Raw genomic sequence first — 16,085 nt, forward strand, 5'->3', positions numbered from 1 at the left:
ATACCCTTTTCTCACTAATCAGCCTGACACATTCCTTTGTTGGTAAATGGTTCCAAAGCAAACACTGTCAGTGCACCTAATTAGCAGGTTTGTGGGCTATGGTTGGCAGTCTTGTTACATCCTGTTCAACAATACAGGACAGCAGCTCTGGCTAGGTCAGTCTTAAGGGAGGGAGAAACTTCCCCCAATGTATATACTGTTTTAATGATATTTCCTTTCTGTGGCTTTCCTTGGGAAGCAGCCACTCTGTGAGTATTGTAATGAGGTGTGGGATGTCAGGAAGAACAACTGCAAATCTGGACTCCTCTTCGTAGGTGTGTTTTCTGGGCAACCAATTGATTCCATCTGCATATTGTTTTGTTCTGTCTCTGAATGATTGAAGAAGAGTATTTTGAGGAATGTAATTCCTTCTTTCTTTCTTTCATTCATTTGTTTGTTCTAGGACTGGGACTTGTACTCAGGGCCTGGACACTGCCCCTTTTAGATTTTCATTTAAGTATTAGCACTCTTGAGCCACAGCTTCATTTCTGATTTTTGGCTGCTTAATTAAGGAGACAAAGTCTCTCTTCTGGACTTTCCTGCTTGAGCTGGCTTTCAACCTTAACCCTCAGATTTTATCCTCCTGAGTAGCTAGGATTACAGGCATGAACCACCTCTTCCCAGCTTGATGGGCTTTCCTGGTGGCCTTCTCACACTGACAGTAGAGAAGAGACTTCCACCTGTCATTTCAGATCATTACCTTACAGGCAAAGAAGGGACTGGAGACTTTTAGAAAAATCCAGGAAGAAACAAAACTCTTGTGTACAGTGAGTGGCAGAAGCAGGGAGAAGATGTACCAATTCTACTCACCTTGGTCACTCTTCAGTATGTTTATATGTCACTGAAAAAAAAAACTCATTGGCAAAGTGCAATGTTTTTCAGGTTTTTAAACTCTGATCAAAGAGTAACTTGATAAATAGCATTTCACCTTGTCCTGGTGTCTCCGAAAGCCACATGTCAAGTGTTTTAGAATGTCAGGTGAGACTTTCTGTGAAACCTGCAGGGCTGACCTGGCCCTTTATTCCATTACTTGATAAATACAGTGCCCTTACAAACACAGTCCTAGCTGGTAAGGTCACCATTGTGTTTTGAGGCCATTTGGTCACTTGAATAGACGGATGCTGTCTCCTCTTAGACAAGCTTCTAGTTAGGTTAACATTGTGCAGTCTTGTCCTTAAGCATTCCAGAGAACTCGGTTTTTTATTGTTTAGAGAGGGAAATGTTCATCTTCAAGTGCTATTTCAACTCTCTAAATACAAAATTAGTACATGTTCACAAGAGAAAACCTTAATTTTTGTATTTCTATACACAGAAGTATAAAGAAGGAACCTCTCCATATTTTTTTTTTTCTGAGACTAGATCTCATTATTGAGCTAAGCTGGCCTCAAATGCAAGATCCCCTTGCCTCAGCCTCCCAACTGTTGGGATTGCAAGGATATCTACCGTACCCAAATAATGTATTCTTTTTTTTTTTTTTTGGCCAGTCCTGGGCCTTGGACTCAGGGCCTGAGCACTGTCCCTGGCTTCTTCCCGCTCAAGGCTAGCACTCTGCCACTTGAGCCACAGCGCCGCTTCTGGCCGTTTTCTGTATATGTGGTGCTGGGGAATCGAACCTAGGGCCTCGTGTATCCGAGGCAGGCATTCTTGCCACTAGGCTATATCCCCAGCCCCCCAAATAGTGTATTCTTTTTCTACACATTAGTCATACATATATGCAAATGGAAGATAATTTTATGTCTTGTTATCACAGTGCATCTGGTTTAGACAGTAGTCACATTTAACTTACAAATATTTACTGACAGGTACTTTTAGAAGAAAAAAATACAGTTGGTTCTAAAACCTTTACAATCCATTTAATAAGTGGAGACAAGCTAGTTGATGGAAAGATCACTGGAGAAGAGATAGAGAAAAGTAGGCGTTATTCTTAACTCTGCCACTCATTTCTCTGTAACCTTTGACCAAGCCACCACCCCTCTAGACCTAGTGCCAGGCTTATGGCACTCCAAGCTCTTATTGACCAAAGGTAGAAGGGCTTTGTTTCCACTTCATAGCTTAGCATTTGGATTTGTCCTGATCTTTTCAGTGCAGTTGACCACTTATGCTACTCTTTGCCTAAAGAGATTAAAATACAATTCAACAGTGATCCAGTCCACCATTTTCAAAGGATACAAACTTCATGAAGAAATAGACTTTTCTGTCCTGCTCATGGCTCCATCTAGACTCTTCCAGTATAAATGCTCAATAAATAATTCAAAAATGAATGAAGAATTTTTCAAATCTGCACTTGATAACATATATTTCAAATGGCTTTTAAACTGATTTTAAGATTTGTTATTTACGTAGACATCACCAAGATCTGTGACTTTATTGGGTGATGGCTGATGTTCTGCCTTATTAGAGACAGATGTGTTTTGCTAGGCCAGTGGTGACTTTACTGTCAGGAGAGAATGATGTTAAAAGTTTCAGCTTTGTGATTTTTGACAAAGAAGCCATAGACATACAGGGAAAAAACATAGCCTCTTCAACTATCGGTGCTGGGAGAACTGGGCAACCACATGCAGAAAACTAAGTGGATACCAGCCTCTCACCAAGTACTAAGATCAACTCAAAATGGATTAAAGACCTCAACGTCAGACCTGAAACTCTGAATCTACTGCAGGACAGAGTAGGAGAGACACTAGAACTTATAGGCTCAGGCAGGAAGTTCCTGAACAAAATTCCAGAGGCACAACAGATAGGAGAGAGACTCGACAAATGGGACTACATTAAAATAAATAAAAAGTTTCTGCACAGCTGAAGACATTACTCCTAAACTAGAAAGACAGCCAACCAATTGGGAAAACATATTTACCAGCAATGCAACAGACATATTCACCATATACAGGGAGCTCAAGAAACCCCTTCCAAACCTAGTAAACCAATCACTAAATGGGCAAAGGAACTAAATAGACACTTCTCAGAAGAAGAAATAAAAATGGCAAAGAAATACATGAAGAAATGCTCACCATCCCTGGCTGTAAAGTAAGTGCAAATAAAAACAACCCTGAAATACCACCTTACCCCAGTAAGAATGGCCTATATTCCGAACTCAGACAACAACAAATGCTGAAGAAAGAGGAACCTTCTGCACTGCTGGTGGGAATGTAAACTAGTACAACCACTCTGGAAAGCAGTTGGGAGGTTCCTCAAAAAACTAGCCATAGGCATACCCTATGGCCTGGCCTTATCACTCCTAGACATCTACCCTGAGCAACAGGAACCAGGATAGGACAAGGACTCCTGCACCTCCATGTTCATTGCCACACTGTTCACAGTGGCCAAGATACAGAAAGAACCCAGATGCCCCACTATACATGAATGGATTCAAAAAATGTGGTATCTATATACAATGGAATTTTACACTGCCATTAGAAAGGACAAAATAATAGCATTCACTGGGAAATGGATGGAACTAGAACAAATCACGTTGAGCCAGATAAGCCAAGAACAGAGAGACAAATGGCTTATGGTCTCCCTGATATGAGTGTTAGATTTTAAAATGCCATGAGATAGAACACAGTAAACAGGACTCAAGATATCAAAACACAGTAAAAACAAAAGAGGACAGCCTTGGGAGAAAAGCATTAAGTATCAAGACCCAAGCACCTCTTAGGACTCCAAAGATAAGGAAAGGAAGGTCCTCGTCTGAAAATGTCCTATTATTTTTAGATGACTCTGTATTACCTACTTCATATATGGAATATACACGAGCACACACGAGGGAAGCTAGAAGGAGGGAACAGAATGAGTGGAAAGTGGGTAATAATAACAATAAGAATACTAACAATAAGAATAATAGCAGAGGGGACCATCAGTACATTGGACATTGATGAAAGTGAACTAAGTAACTCACGGGTATGTATGGGAAGGACAGAATGAGTGAAAGAGGGAACAGATGTTACTAAACACAGGAAAGTAGTGTACTTATCACCCAAAATGGAGGAAGCGGTTTTAATGTGAAAGCTCATAGACTTTGTAAGCTATGTAGAGTAAGTAGAATGATAATTTTCATCATTGTGAAGGTTAAAATGTGTATCGTGAAATATATATAGTAACTTAAACCCAATTTTAAAAAATGTTTCAGCTTGGCTAAGCAATTCAGGTAATTTAATTTTCCAAATATCTTTTAGGCCAGTTTTTTCTACTGTATACTTTCTTCTTCCCCATGAGACTGTAAATAAGTAACCTGAATACACAATAGGGAAGAGAAGGAATATTTACCTTTGCACACACAAAAAATATTGGCTTTCAGACTGAACAGAGTACATTCTGAAATGAACTTTTTTGTGCTTTAGAATTACTGACAACAGTATCTTGGTTTTGTCAGTATACACTTTTGCTATTTTGAGGGGTTTTTTTTCCATACAACTAACTGTGAGAGTTCAGATGGTAATAGATCCTGAAAATTACCTCTAAGAATTCTTTCTTTTTTTTTAATGTCAGCATCTAATACATGTTACCATAGCCTTATTAAACACTCAGGGTCCTAAATACTAAAGTACTCAGCAATGCTGCATTAGGCAACATCACAAAAAAATCTATAAGTACCATTTATGATCAACTATTCAATTTCTGATGCTCTTGCAATTTTTTAAATAGGGATAAAGTTGAAGCGTTTCTATGCTTACACTCTGGACAGAAGTTGCTGTTTGCCTGGATCATACCAGAGCAAAGAACTCCGAGAAAGCTGGAAACTTAGCAGTTACCTGCCAATGAATGCTATCCTCATGGAGGCCTAAGCCCTGCTCAGCACTACCTTGGTGGTATTGGTGGCCAAGTCACAGTTTAGGGAACTTTCGGCCTTCCCCTGTTGCTGGAACACTAGCCCTGGAATTTATTCATGGAATAAAAGGTGCTACAACACTCGCCTAGTCTCACTTCTACTGCCGTTGTTGGTAGTAGTTGTTCCCACAATTAATGGGCAGAATTTTACAGCCTTTTAATGAAAAATATTTTTAAAATAGCATTAAAAATAAGTAATGTAAGCTGGGTACTACTGGCTCATGCCTATTATTCTTGCTACTCAGGAGCTTTAGATTCCTGGGGTCATTTAAAGCTAATCCACTCTGAGCCAAGTCTAAAGGACTCCATCTCCAAAATTACCAGCATAAAGCAAGGCCAGAGGCATGGTTCAAGTGGTAGAATTCCAGGAGGCTACCATGCTAGTTGAGCAAGCTCAAAGCCCTGAATTCAAACCCCTCGTAGGGCTAAAATTTTAAAAAAGGAAGGAATGTGAAAAGGTTGCCCTTTCATATAACCAATAACATCAATAGACACACTTGCAAATAATGAGCCAGAGGTTATTTCAAAGACTGCCTTGGAAAACAGTAGAAGCCACTAACTAAAGGATAAAATTTTGTAAAACTGATACATATATGCTTATTTTTCCCTAGAAATTCTTTTTCTAGAACCCCTTCCCTCCACCCCCCACCCCCGAAATCTAGACTCCTTGGCGGTAGAGAAAAGGGAAACTTAAGAGCTTTAGCAGGAAAGCTCATATTAGTGATTGGAAAGGAAGCCTTCATCTAGAATTGAAATAGTCAAGCAAGTTTTCTTTGAGAGCAAGGAAAAAGAGGCATGGGGAGGGGAACAGGCCCCAGGGCCTAAAAGAAACACCATCGACTAGGATGATGAGAATGGGAAAGCTTCCAGGAACAAAGGTGACCTTCTCCATCCCCAGCTCTGTGGAATGGAGGGCAGCCTCAACCCGCTGGAAGGTTCCCACTTCAGTATTCCTCACACTGGAGCCTGCAGATCTTGCTTAAAACACCAACCAGAAACAATGAAAGAAAGAAAGCTTAGTTATTGGTTAGTACAGCCATGGCCCTACAGATTCCCTTGGAGAGTTCCATGGGCCTAGAACAAATCAACTGTCAGCAAGTTACCAAGTGCCATCTTGCTAAGAGAATTGTCTTGGTGCCAGGAGAAAAATGTGAGCATTAATCTAAAGTAATTATAAGGTAATTTTTGTTTGTTGCAGGGGAGGAGACAATCTTAGGGCTGGAACTCAGAGCTTGGGTGTTGTCCCTGCAGTTTTTGTTGTTGTTGTTGTTTTTGCTCAAGGCTAGTGCTCCATCACTTGAGCTACAGCTCTACTTCCAGTTTTTTGCTAGTTAATTGGAGATAAGAGTGCATGGACTTTCTCTCCCAGGCTAACCTCAATCCTCAGCTCTCAGCCTCCAGAGTAACTAAATTATAGGCATGCGCCACCAACGCCTTGCTTACTTATTTGTTTGTTTTAATTTCTCTAAGTTTATATCAGTAATCAATAATACTCCAAGGAAATAATCATGATACTTAACAAGTTAGATTGTCTTACTTTCTAGATTTTTTTTTCATTTTCTAACATACCTTTGCCTGTAAACTTTTTTTATTGTGGCTCTATTAAGTGTCTTAGCACTTTGAGGAACTTCAATATATGTTAAATAAGTCCCATCCAGTCTTACGTAAGTTATTATATTTATTCTAAACCATTATTTCATTTGAAAATGTTTGCCTTGAAAACATGACTTGAATTTTTCAGTTTTATATTTAAAAAAGAAGACTTGTGAGTCAATGGAAGCACATATATAAACTGAGATTATTAATGTTCTCATATTCAACTGTCATTACCTTAGATTTAGCAAGACATTTCTAAATAGCCCTTAGACTTGTAGGCACTTGAACCACTTTAGGAAGTTTGACAAAAACATTGCTCTCAATATAGTCCTCAGTGATCATAATTACAGTATGTTCTAGCTTTTCCATCAATAGTAGGAAGTGTTTAAATCTTTCAAGAAATTCCCCTGAGGTAATCTCAAGAAAAGGTAGGCATTTGTTTCTTGAGAATTATAGTAACTGCAAGATGAACCTTAAATGCTTAGCAGAATCAGAAATACCAGTTTTTCCCTGTCTCCCAAATTCTCTGCAATCAGGTAAAAGCTATTCAAATTTGAACCCCTACTATAGCATTGGCAGAAGTTCTGCCACCATCTGCAGATTAGCAGGAAGCACTTTACTGAGCTTTTGCACCAATGACAGTGACTTAATGTCCACAGTGGGGTAGCGAAATTAACAAATGAATTAATTAGTGCCTGTTTACTTTCTATTTTGAATCCAGATTTTAAGTAATGCTTTTATCAAAGGCATTAGCTGAGCTTGGTTTACAAACTCAAAGTCCAAGACCTGTGAAAGGCAGATGCTTTGTGGGATACAAGCTGAGGAAACTACTCCTTAATTAACTCAGGCTTAAAGGGCAGATAAAAAGATCATGGCTGGACATACCACTTCCCAGATTTGGGATTTAGCAGGTCTTTAGATATGTGTTGAATAACTTAAGGACTGTGGAGTAGAAAGAGGACCTAATTTCACATCACAAGATTGGAATCAAGTCCAAAGTCGTTCGCTCATTTACTCACTCTGGGGCCAGATAAGCTGCCACTTATTATTTTGTATAGATTCTGCTAACTTACTGACAGACTTAATAATACCTAGCTCAGACAGCTGTTGTTGCAAGGATTTAAGAAGATACTTTGTTCAAAAGCAGAGACAAAGGGCCCCATAGATGTTGCCTAATTTAACTCTCTAATTTTTATCTTACTCTGTTTGCATTGACCGTTCCAGGCTACTGCAGTAGCTCTGCAATGGTTTGCAGACATTTAGCCAAAAATACGGATCTTTCCCAGTCTCACACATACCAATCAAGTCTATGGACATATCTTTTTGTCCCCTATCTCCTTATGCTCAACCAAAACAAAAAGGGAGGGGGAGAGGAGCTGGTGGTAATAAGTATGATCAGTGCCTAATGTGATAGACCAAAACATACTCCATTTCCCTTCTGCAAGGCTCCTCAATTTATAATCCAAGATTTCTGCCACTCCATTGTTTTCTTCCTCCCATCTTACCTGTTTCTGGCCAGACCTTAGCTGGAGATGGTACAGGTAGCTGCTACACAACTACACAACTTGGACCCTCTCTCCAGCTGTCATCACCCAATCATAATCAGTTTCTTACTGAGATTCTGTTAACCTTTCATTACTATAATCTTCCTCCTCCCCCTGAAAGAATGGCTCTACTAGGTCGTATTATTTGTTTAAATTATACTTAATTCATCTTTACTTTAAAAGCTTCAATAACAAGGGGTTCTGAGTACTTTGAAGAAAACTTATATACATGTAAGTAAGTATATACATAGTATACATGTACACTGGCCAGTTGCCTATTTAAGGAAATGACAGATTGTTTATTTATGTTCATTTACTTACAAGTGCCATAAGCAAACACCAACCCAAAGCATTAAAATAACCAAACTGATAACTGCCTTTCTTAGCTAAGGGATTTAGGTAATCATCTCGGTTTCTTGGAAAAACCAGTAATAGCTAGTGGCCTTATGGGGTGCCTTCCCTAGTAGCCATCCACAAAACCACACTCGCATGCCTGATAACTTACACTTACTTCTGCACCCCACCCTATTCCTGTGGGTTCAGCAGAGTGGAAATCAGCCAAAGATCTGCCCTGCTCTGCAGGCCTATCCTTTTGCTTGTCAGACATCCAGCCAAAGTGAAGGCAGTGGATCCAAGTGGAATATGAATAGCTTAGGCCGCTGCCTGAGCCAAGAATAAAAGCCAGCAGGAGGAGAACCCAATGTACACGGAGCAGAAGCATTTTGGTGACCTTGAGCAGTTTCCTGGGGCCTCCGTGGAAGGACACACATAAAGCCATTGAGCCTGTCTCTAATGGGTCTCATATCATCAGCATTCCACAGGAAACTGTCTGCAACCAGGAATTCTTGCCTCTTTGCCATCATATTTGGGAGGCAGACTTTTCCCCCTGCATGTATGTGGTGGTTCTACTTCACAGCAGATTCCTTTTCTTGGCTTCAGTGACCAACAAGAAGAACTCGGTGACCATCAGTCTGTTGGATTTCTTGATAATAGATTCTTACGCATTCTAGATAGTGCATTTCTCTTTCCCTTGCTATGAACCAGTATGCTATTTTTTTATATCCAAGACAGTTCATAAAATGTATAGTCTCATTCCATAGTGTTCTTATTACAATACAAAATGAGGTTTATGTTGGCCTGAGATGGTGGAGGTGTTCCTTGGTCTGTATCTCGAGAGAGACTGTTTGTGGTCTATACAGACAGTTGTAGTGTTGGACCTAGGGCCTCAGTGGGAGCCGGACTCCAGCCTCGCCTTCCTAGTCGCACTTGCTGTACTATCCATCACTCCACTGCGGCTCGGAAGCTGTCTATGCTAATTTGGAGCTTGCTCCTCAGAGCTTGGAGCAAGAAATTTTGAAGAGAAGCTACAACCCAGAGTAGCATTTTCTATCTACCCCAAATCTACAAGTTGGAAGACCCCCAACCTTGCTAACTTCTGTAGAGGATTAGGTTTAATGATAAAGTAATTTAAGCAAAGTGCCTGTGACACCATGGCCAACCTGGGCCAAAGTCTGAATCCTCCCTTCAACAGAGCTCTCTGCACTGCATTTCAGTTCAGCCTCCTGATTGTCTTCCTAGTCTGTCTTCCATTGCAGAAGTTATAGTAACCTAATGGCCTTGCCATTGCACAAGAGCAGGGTACTTTATGAAGTAACTATATAAAAGTGTTTGCTTTTGATTTGCTGCATGGCCTGGGCGGGTCATGAAGTTGCAGAAGACGCCGTAGGGAAACTGCCCAGAGCCTGGCCATGTAACCGAGAACCAGCCTTGAAGGAGGCTTGAGGGTAGAATTGCACGATCACAGTAAGAGAGTAAAGCCAGGCACCGGTGGCTCACACCTGTCATCCTAGCTACTCGGGAGGCTGAGATCTGAGGATTGCAGTTCAAAGCCAGCCCCAGCAGAAAGTTCATGAGACTCTTATCTCCAATTAACACCAGAAAACCAGAAGTGGAGCTGGGGGCTGGGGGGTTGTCCTCCTAGTGACATTTGACTGTGTGTGGAAACATTTGTGTTTGTCACAACTGAAGGGGTAGCAAGGAGTCTCTGATACCTAGGGTGTAGAGCCCAAGATTGCTGTTAAACATCCAGCGTGTATACTGGATGACCCTCATAGCCAAGGAAACCCCATCCAGCAGGTCAGTGGTGCTGAGGGCAAGTCCAGGGTTAAAGGAGGCATGTATATGTACAAGAATAACATGGGGAAATGCATCAGTTGCTCTATCACTTGTGCCTCAGCACCACTTCCAGCTTTTTCTGTGATTAACTGGAGATAAGAGTCTCACAGACTTTCCAACCCGGGATGGCTTCAAACCACAGTCCTCAGATCTCAGCCTCCTGAGTAGCTAGGATTACAGGCATGAGCCACCGGTGCCCAACTACTTTTTTTTTTTTTAATGTGAAGGCTATACAGAGCTCTATTAATTTTGCATAAGAGAACAGTTCTTCTTTCTACTTTTTCCGGTCTTTATTCTTTTCCTTTAAGAAGAAAATCAGGGTTAGGAGATTGCTTATCTTGAGTAAGGCCATTGATCCATGTATCCCCATACTAACGTTGAAAAGATGCCTGCTGGGTTACAAATTGTTAGAAAATAAGATGTGGTTCTATTTTGAAATCATTAATTTCTTTTTTTAATCTCATGACTTTTTTTCAGTTACTGACCTTTGGCTGGTAAAAGCAGGTGCACTAGGTCCCTTCACTCCAAAGGTGTTTGTTGCTCCAAGAATATCCGATAAGACTCAATCTCTTCCCAGTCTGGGGCCTGGTATCAACAGAGATAAGGGAGTGGCACAGAAGGAACCCTGTGTGTTTTCTCTTTATCAATCAGTGCCCAGGGGCAACATCCCTGGCTGTGTAATTCCTTGACCAACCCTGTCTAGGGAGCAGATAGGAGGAAATTTATTGGATAAAGCTATCATTTGTGTCACTTCAGTGATAGGAGGGTACAGAGTTTTGACCAAGTGGGGACAAAGCCCCTGCCACTGGGGGCCGAGGACACCGGCCCAGACGAGAGGCAGTGAGACCCCTCTCTGACCTTCATCTCCGCTGGCAGCAGGAAAGGGAAGGGCAGGGGAGACGGAGAGAGTAGAGGTGACCCTGCCATGCCCAGCATAGTGCCCAGTGTGGTGGACGTGGTAGTGGTGTCACCTGGGAGGGGCTGTGTCATAGGTAGGTAGTACTGTTGCCTGGCCTCAGCCCAGTGAGCTGGGAAGTCATGAGGAGCGGCCTGTTACACACAAGGAAAACACAGCCCCCAAGAGGCAATCACCTACCCAGGGTTGCTCAGCAACTTGGCTCTAGTATCTGACTTGAAGCCCTGTCTTCCTGAATGCGCAGGGGGCAGGGAGGGGGGGCTGGGGAAGGGTGCTTACTCAGGTGGCAGCAGTGTGCCTGCCATTCCAGAGGAGCTTTGGCAAGGGTAGCCAGGAGTCCTGAGCTCTGGTAACCACCTTCTCTTCAACTCTGTGTCCCAGGAGACAAGCACTAGCTCCTGGAAACTAGTGAATGAGGGGGTGTCCCCACGCCTCCACAGTGCCTGAGAAGAGCAGCAGGTAGCTGGAGGGGCACAGCTTTCAGAGCTGTGCTGAACACTTTACTGGTGATGTCACTTGACACTGGGACTCGCAGCACCCTGCACAGTGGGTGCTGATGTTATTAACCCGTTCTGCAGAGGCAGAGGCTCTGGAGGTGACGCAGCCAGCCTCAGGGCATTGTTTAGTCTGCACCGTCTCCACACCCACAACCACAGACTGGGTGGCTCAAATGGTTCTGAAGGCTGCACATTTCCTTGCAAGGGTGCTAGAAAGATTGGCTCCCGGGTGGCCACTTTCTGCAGGACATGGGACAGAACTGAGGGCACACTCCCTGTGCCCTTCCTCTCAGCACACTATGCCTGTTGGGGATGAGCCTCGCACTTATACCATTCTCACTAATACCACCTACACATCCTGTCTCCACACACTGAGGGATCTGTATTTGACCTCCAGGGTGACATAGTCCAACCAGTAACAGGGAAGCAATTTGAAGTTCCTTTTCCACTGACCGAACCCCCACTGTATTTCCCTTCGCCCCTGAGCTGAGCTGAGCGAGGCGGGCAGGGAAGCCCCTGCCTGCTGGCTCCCAGATGGACCCTCTTCCTAGTGTCTCGCCTAACAAGTCATGGTTTCCTCTCCAAGGACACAAGGTCCAAGTAGAAGAGCTTCCTTTGGGCAAACCCTCACTGGTGCCAGCAGTCTAGGGAATGGTGCCCCGAGACACCCTGAACCTAGGTCTGTAGCTAGAAGAAATATGGGAAGGGGGCCGGAAATATGGCCTAGCGGCAAGAGTGTTTGGCTTGTATACATGAAACCCTGGGTTCGATTCCTCAGCACCACATAAAAAAAAAAGGCAGAAGTGGTGCTGTGGCTCAAGTGGTAGAGTGCTAGCCTTGAGCAAAATGAAGCCAGGGACAGTACTCACGCCCTGAGTCCCAAGCCCCAGGACTGGCAAAAATAAAAATGAAAAGAACTATGGGAAGAGTCCAAAGCACCTGAGGCCAAGCCCTAGGGATAGCCCTTTAGAAAGCCAATCCAGGGCCACGTGCCTGTGCCTCATGCCTGTAATCCTAGCAACTCAGGAACCTGAGATCTGAGGATTGGGGTTTGAAGCCAGCCTGAGCAGGAAAGTCCATGTGACTCTTATCTCCAGTTAACCACCAGAAAACCAGACATGGTACTGTGGCTCATAGTGATAAGAGTGCTAGCCTTGCACTCAGGGACAGTGCCTAAGCCCTGAGTTCAAGCCCCATGACCAACAACAACAAAAAAGCCATTCCAGGACTCAACCATCCCTGCATGTTGTTGGCTGAACAAGGAAACATAACCGTTCTCTGGGCTCCTAGGACCAAGTAAAAGTCACCTGTCACTCATGTGAAAGATGCAAACCGCATTCTCACCAGCGGGCCACCCAACTGGAGCAGCTGTGGTTGAACTTGTTAGTCATTATTAAAAAAAACTCTGCAGTGAAAACAAGTTAGACAGACTCCTGTGCACACTCCCACCCGGCCAGACAACAAACGAGTCATCCACCTGGAATGTCTCCTCTATAAATTATGATACTTGTCCTGGCATCGGGGGAAATGTTTTCTTCCCCACTCTATCCTGCTCTCATTCCCACTTGGGTTATAACGGTAGGCATTTAAAGCTGGGAGGGTTTTCCTAATTTTTGAAAGCTCACAAAGAGTAATAGGCTCCCAGGATGTCATTTGGAGAATGAAAATGTGTCATTGTACCTTCTCAAACTGTCAAATAAAAGCAGTGAGTTAACAGAGCCGCAGAGCTGGTGTTAAGTGGATGGGAAGCTGTGTTCACAGAAGTGGCGCTGGGCTCACCGCCGGTATGCCAGTCGGGGAAGCCATTCACCCCATTTTCCATCCCTTCACTGTGGAGTCACTGCCAGTTCTCTTTGTGTAGAGGTCAGGGTCCTCCGAATCACGGGGTGCTGGGGTCGCTGCCCCCTCCCCTCATTCGGCAGCCTCATGCCTTTCCCCAGGCTGGCTCCGATGTCTTTCAAATGAAGTCCAACCTTGAACATTTGGGAAAGAGAAACAGCCCGTGTTTCCTAGTGGTTCCTCTTCCCTCTGGCAGGGATGCCCAGAATCAGAGCCAGTGCCGAGGCCCCCAGACATCACTCAGGGTGTCCTGCCCCTCCTTTGCTTCATCACAGCCCTGGTTACCTTTTGCAGGTGTGAAAGCTGTGGAGCCGTCTTCCATTCTGAGTGCAAGGAGAAGTCGGTGCCCTGCCCGCGGTGCGTGCGTCGGGAGCTGCAGAAGAAGCAGAAGTCCTTCTGGCGGCGGCTCAATGTGGATGAGAGCCTGGAGGAGGCCTGCACCATGTTCGAGCTGTCCTACCAGAACACCTGACACCGCGGCCGCCCGCCTTCCGTCCTCCCGGAACCACCAGCCCAGAGGCTTCTCGGTGGCCGCTTGCACCCTGTTCAGCAGAGTGTCTCCTTTCCAGCTAGGTGTAGATAGATAGTTTATTTATTTATATATATATATATTCATAGCTATACCTCCTACACATGTGTTCCGTATGAATAGCTGCCTAACAGGTCCACAAAACTTCTGTGGCCAAGAGCCTGCCGATAACTGAATTACACTTGGCCATGAATAGCTGCCTGATCTCAACAAAATGTGGTTTACACACATGGCTTTCCAGTTCTGGACACCCCTCTTCCCTCCCTCCCACCTTTCTCTTTCTCTGCTTGTCTCTGTCTCTCGGGACCATCTTATTACACAGATCCAGGAGGAAGCATTTGCACCAAACAACAGAGCTGCAGGCTATTTCTGTGTTATTTATTTTTAGCTTTCACAGAGGGCTGAGGGAACTGAGGCAGGCATCATTTTAGTAAATCTGTGGAACATAGGAATGCTCCCAGATCCTTCCAGGACCCCTTGTCCCTAGCAGAGTTGGGGATCATTGAAGCTGAGCTGTTTGGCAGGAAGCCAGGAGAACAAGCTCCCACTGGCAGAAAGCCTATACCCCTAACTTAGGAGGAGAGCTGGGCTGCTTTTCAAGTTAATCCCAGAAGGTGTTTTCCTGAGAAAAGAAGAGACCTCTGCAACTAATAACTGCATGGTGTTGGCATGCTGGCTGGTGCAAATACACCCACCTAATGATGTGACTCTACTGTATTTGCCAGGCAATGTGGTTCTTTAAGGATGACTTTCCAAGAGTGTACTGGATAGTATTTACGGTTTTCTTCCATGGTACTAGCTGTGGAAAATGTCCTGGGATTGTTGTTCAAGGCATCAGTGTGTAGACTGGTAGATACTATATGTGGTATACATGTTGGGAGAGACAACCTTTCATGTCCTTTCATAGGTCTATGTAGACAGTTCTGACCCAGTCACTTCAAATGCTTTATTTCTCATTGTTCTGTGCTGTCATTTTGTTTTTGGTTTTTTTTTTTTTTTTTGGCCAGTCCTGGGCCTTGGACTCAGGGCCTGAGCACTGTCCCTGGCTTCTTCCCGCTCAAGGCTAGCACTCTGCCACTTGAGCCACAGCGCCGCTTCTGGCCGTTTTCTGTATATGTGGTGCTGGGGAATCAAACCTGGGGCCTCGTTTATCCGAGGCAGGCACTCTTGCCACTAGGCTATATCCCCAGCCCCCTGTGCTGTCATTTTGACACTTTAATTTATTTTCACTTTTTTTTTGCCAGTCCTGGGGTTTGAACTCAAGGCCTGAGCACTGTCCCTGGTTTCTTTTTGCTCAAGGCTAGCACTCTACCACTTGAACCTCAGCGCCACTTCTGGCTTTTTCTGTGTATGTGGTGCTGAGAACCCAGGGCTTCATGCATGCTAGCAAGCAATCCACCACTAAGCCATATTCCCAGCCCCATGCTTTCACTTCTTTCTGTGTTGGTTTCGTTTTGTTTTTGAGACTGAGCCTTGCTTTGTAGCTCAAGCTGGCCTCAAACTCATGGATCCTCCCACCTCAGCTTCCCAAATTTCAAAGATTACAGGTGCATACGACATGTGGCTTCTCATGTTTTTAATTATTTAAATATTTAACATTTTAATGCCAACCTTATTTAAAGAAAATATAAGGCTTAAAAATAATGAGTTAAGTCTAATATTGTTGGAATAAGTAGATCCACACTTATACTGCTAAAATAAGTAATATAACAGGAATAAGAAATAGGTGAATTGCTTTGCTGTTTTGCCAGTGTACTGTTCCCATATACACACACCCTCCCCCGCACACAGTCCCCCTGTGAGAGCCAAGAAGTCAGGCAAGGAGGCTCTGGAAACTTCATGTCTCCCTTTCCTTCCAACTTAACTCTCTCCAGAACAGGAAGATATGTTTATGACAAAGCACTTCTCAGCAGACTTTACGAGATGCTGCATCTTTTGCACTGAGCCAATGCCATCCGTCCCTTGTACTTTCCCAGTTCCACAGCTGTTCACATCTGGGGAATTATCATGGTACACTCAGGCCCACATTTTGCCCCCTCCAGGGGCCACCTTGTGACACTCCTGTCCAGTTAGTGACATTTCAATTTGACTTTAGTATGATTGGATGTAAGCATTTCACCTCCCAACCT

The 16,085-nt window shown here is 43.8% G+C and overlaps 1 protein-coding gene across 3 annotated transcripts in view; it reads left to right on the forward strand.

Annotated features, from left to right (window-relative positions):
• Window positions 1-15,021, forward strand: part of Plekhm3 (pleckstrin homology domain containing M3) — a 160,811-nt gene extending 145,790 nt beyond the window's left edge. For 2 of the 3 annotated variants that reach the window (XM_048344858.1, XM_048344860.1), the window contains exon 8: window positions 13,722-15,021. In XM_048344858.1, coding sequence (XP_048200815.1) covers window positions 13,722-13,899 — 178 coding nt within the window. In that variant the 3' untranslated portion in view covers window positions 13,900-15,021. The remainder of the gene's footprint in view (window positions 1-13,721) is intronic. The other variant, XM_048344862.1, reaches the window with a different exon arrangement.
• The last annotated feature ends 1,064 nt before the right edge of the window (window positions 15,022-16,085 follow it).

Source organism: Perognathus longimembris, chromosome 4 (genome assembly GCF_023159225.1).
Source record: "Perognathus longimembris pacificus isolate PPM17 chromosome 4, ASM2315922v1, whole genome shotgun sequence".
Taxonomy (NCBI): domain Eukaryota; kingdom Metazoa; phylum Chordata; class Mammalia; order Rodentia; family Heteromyidae; genus Perognathus; species Perognathus longimembris.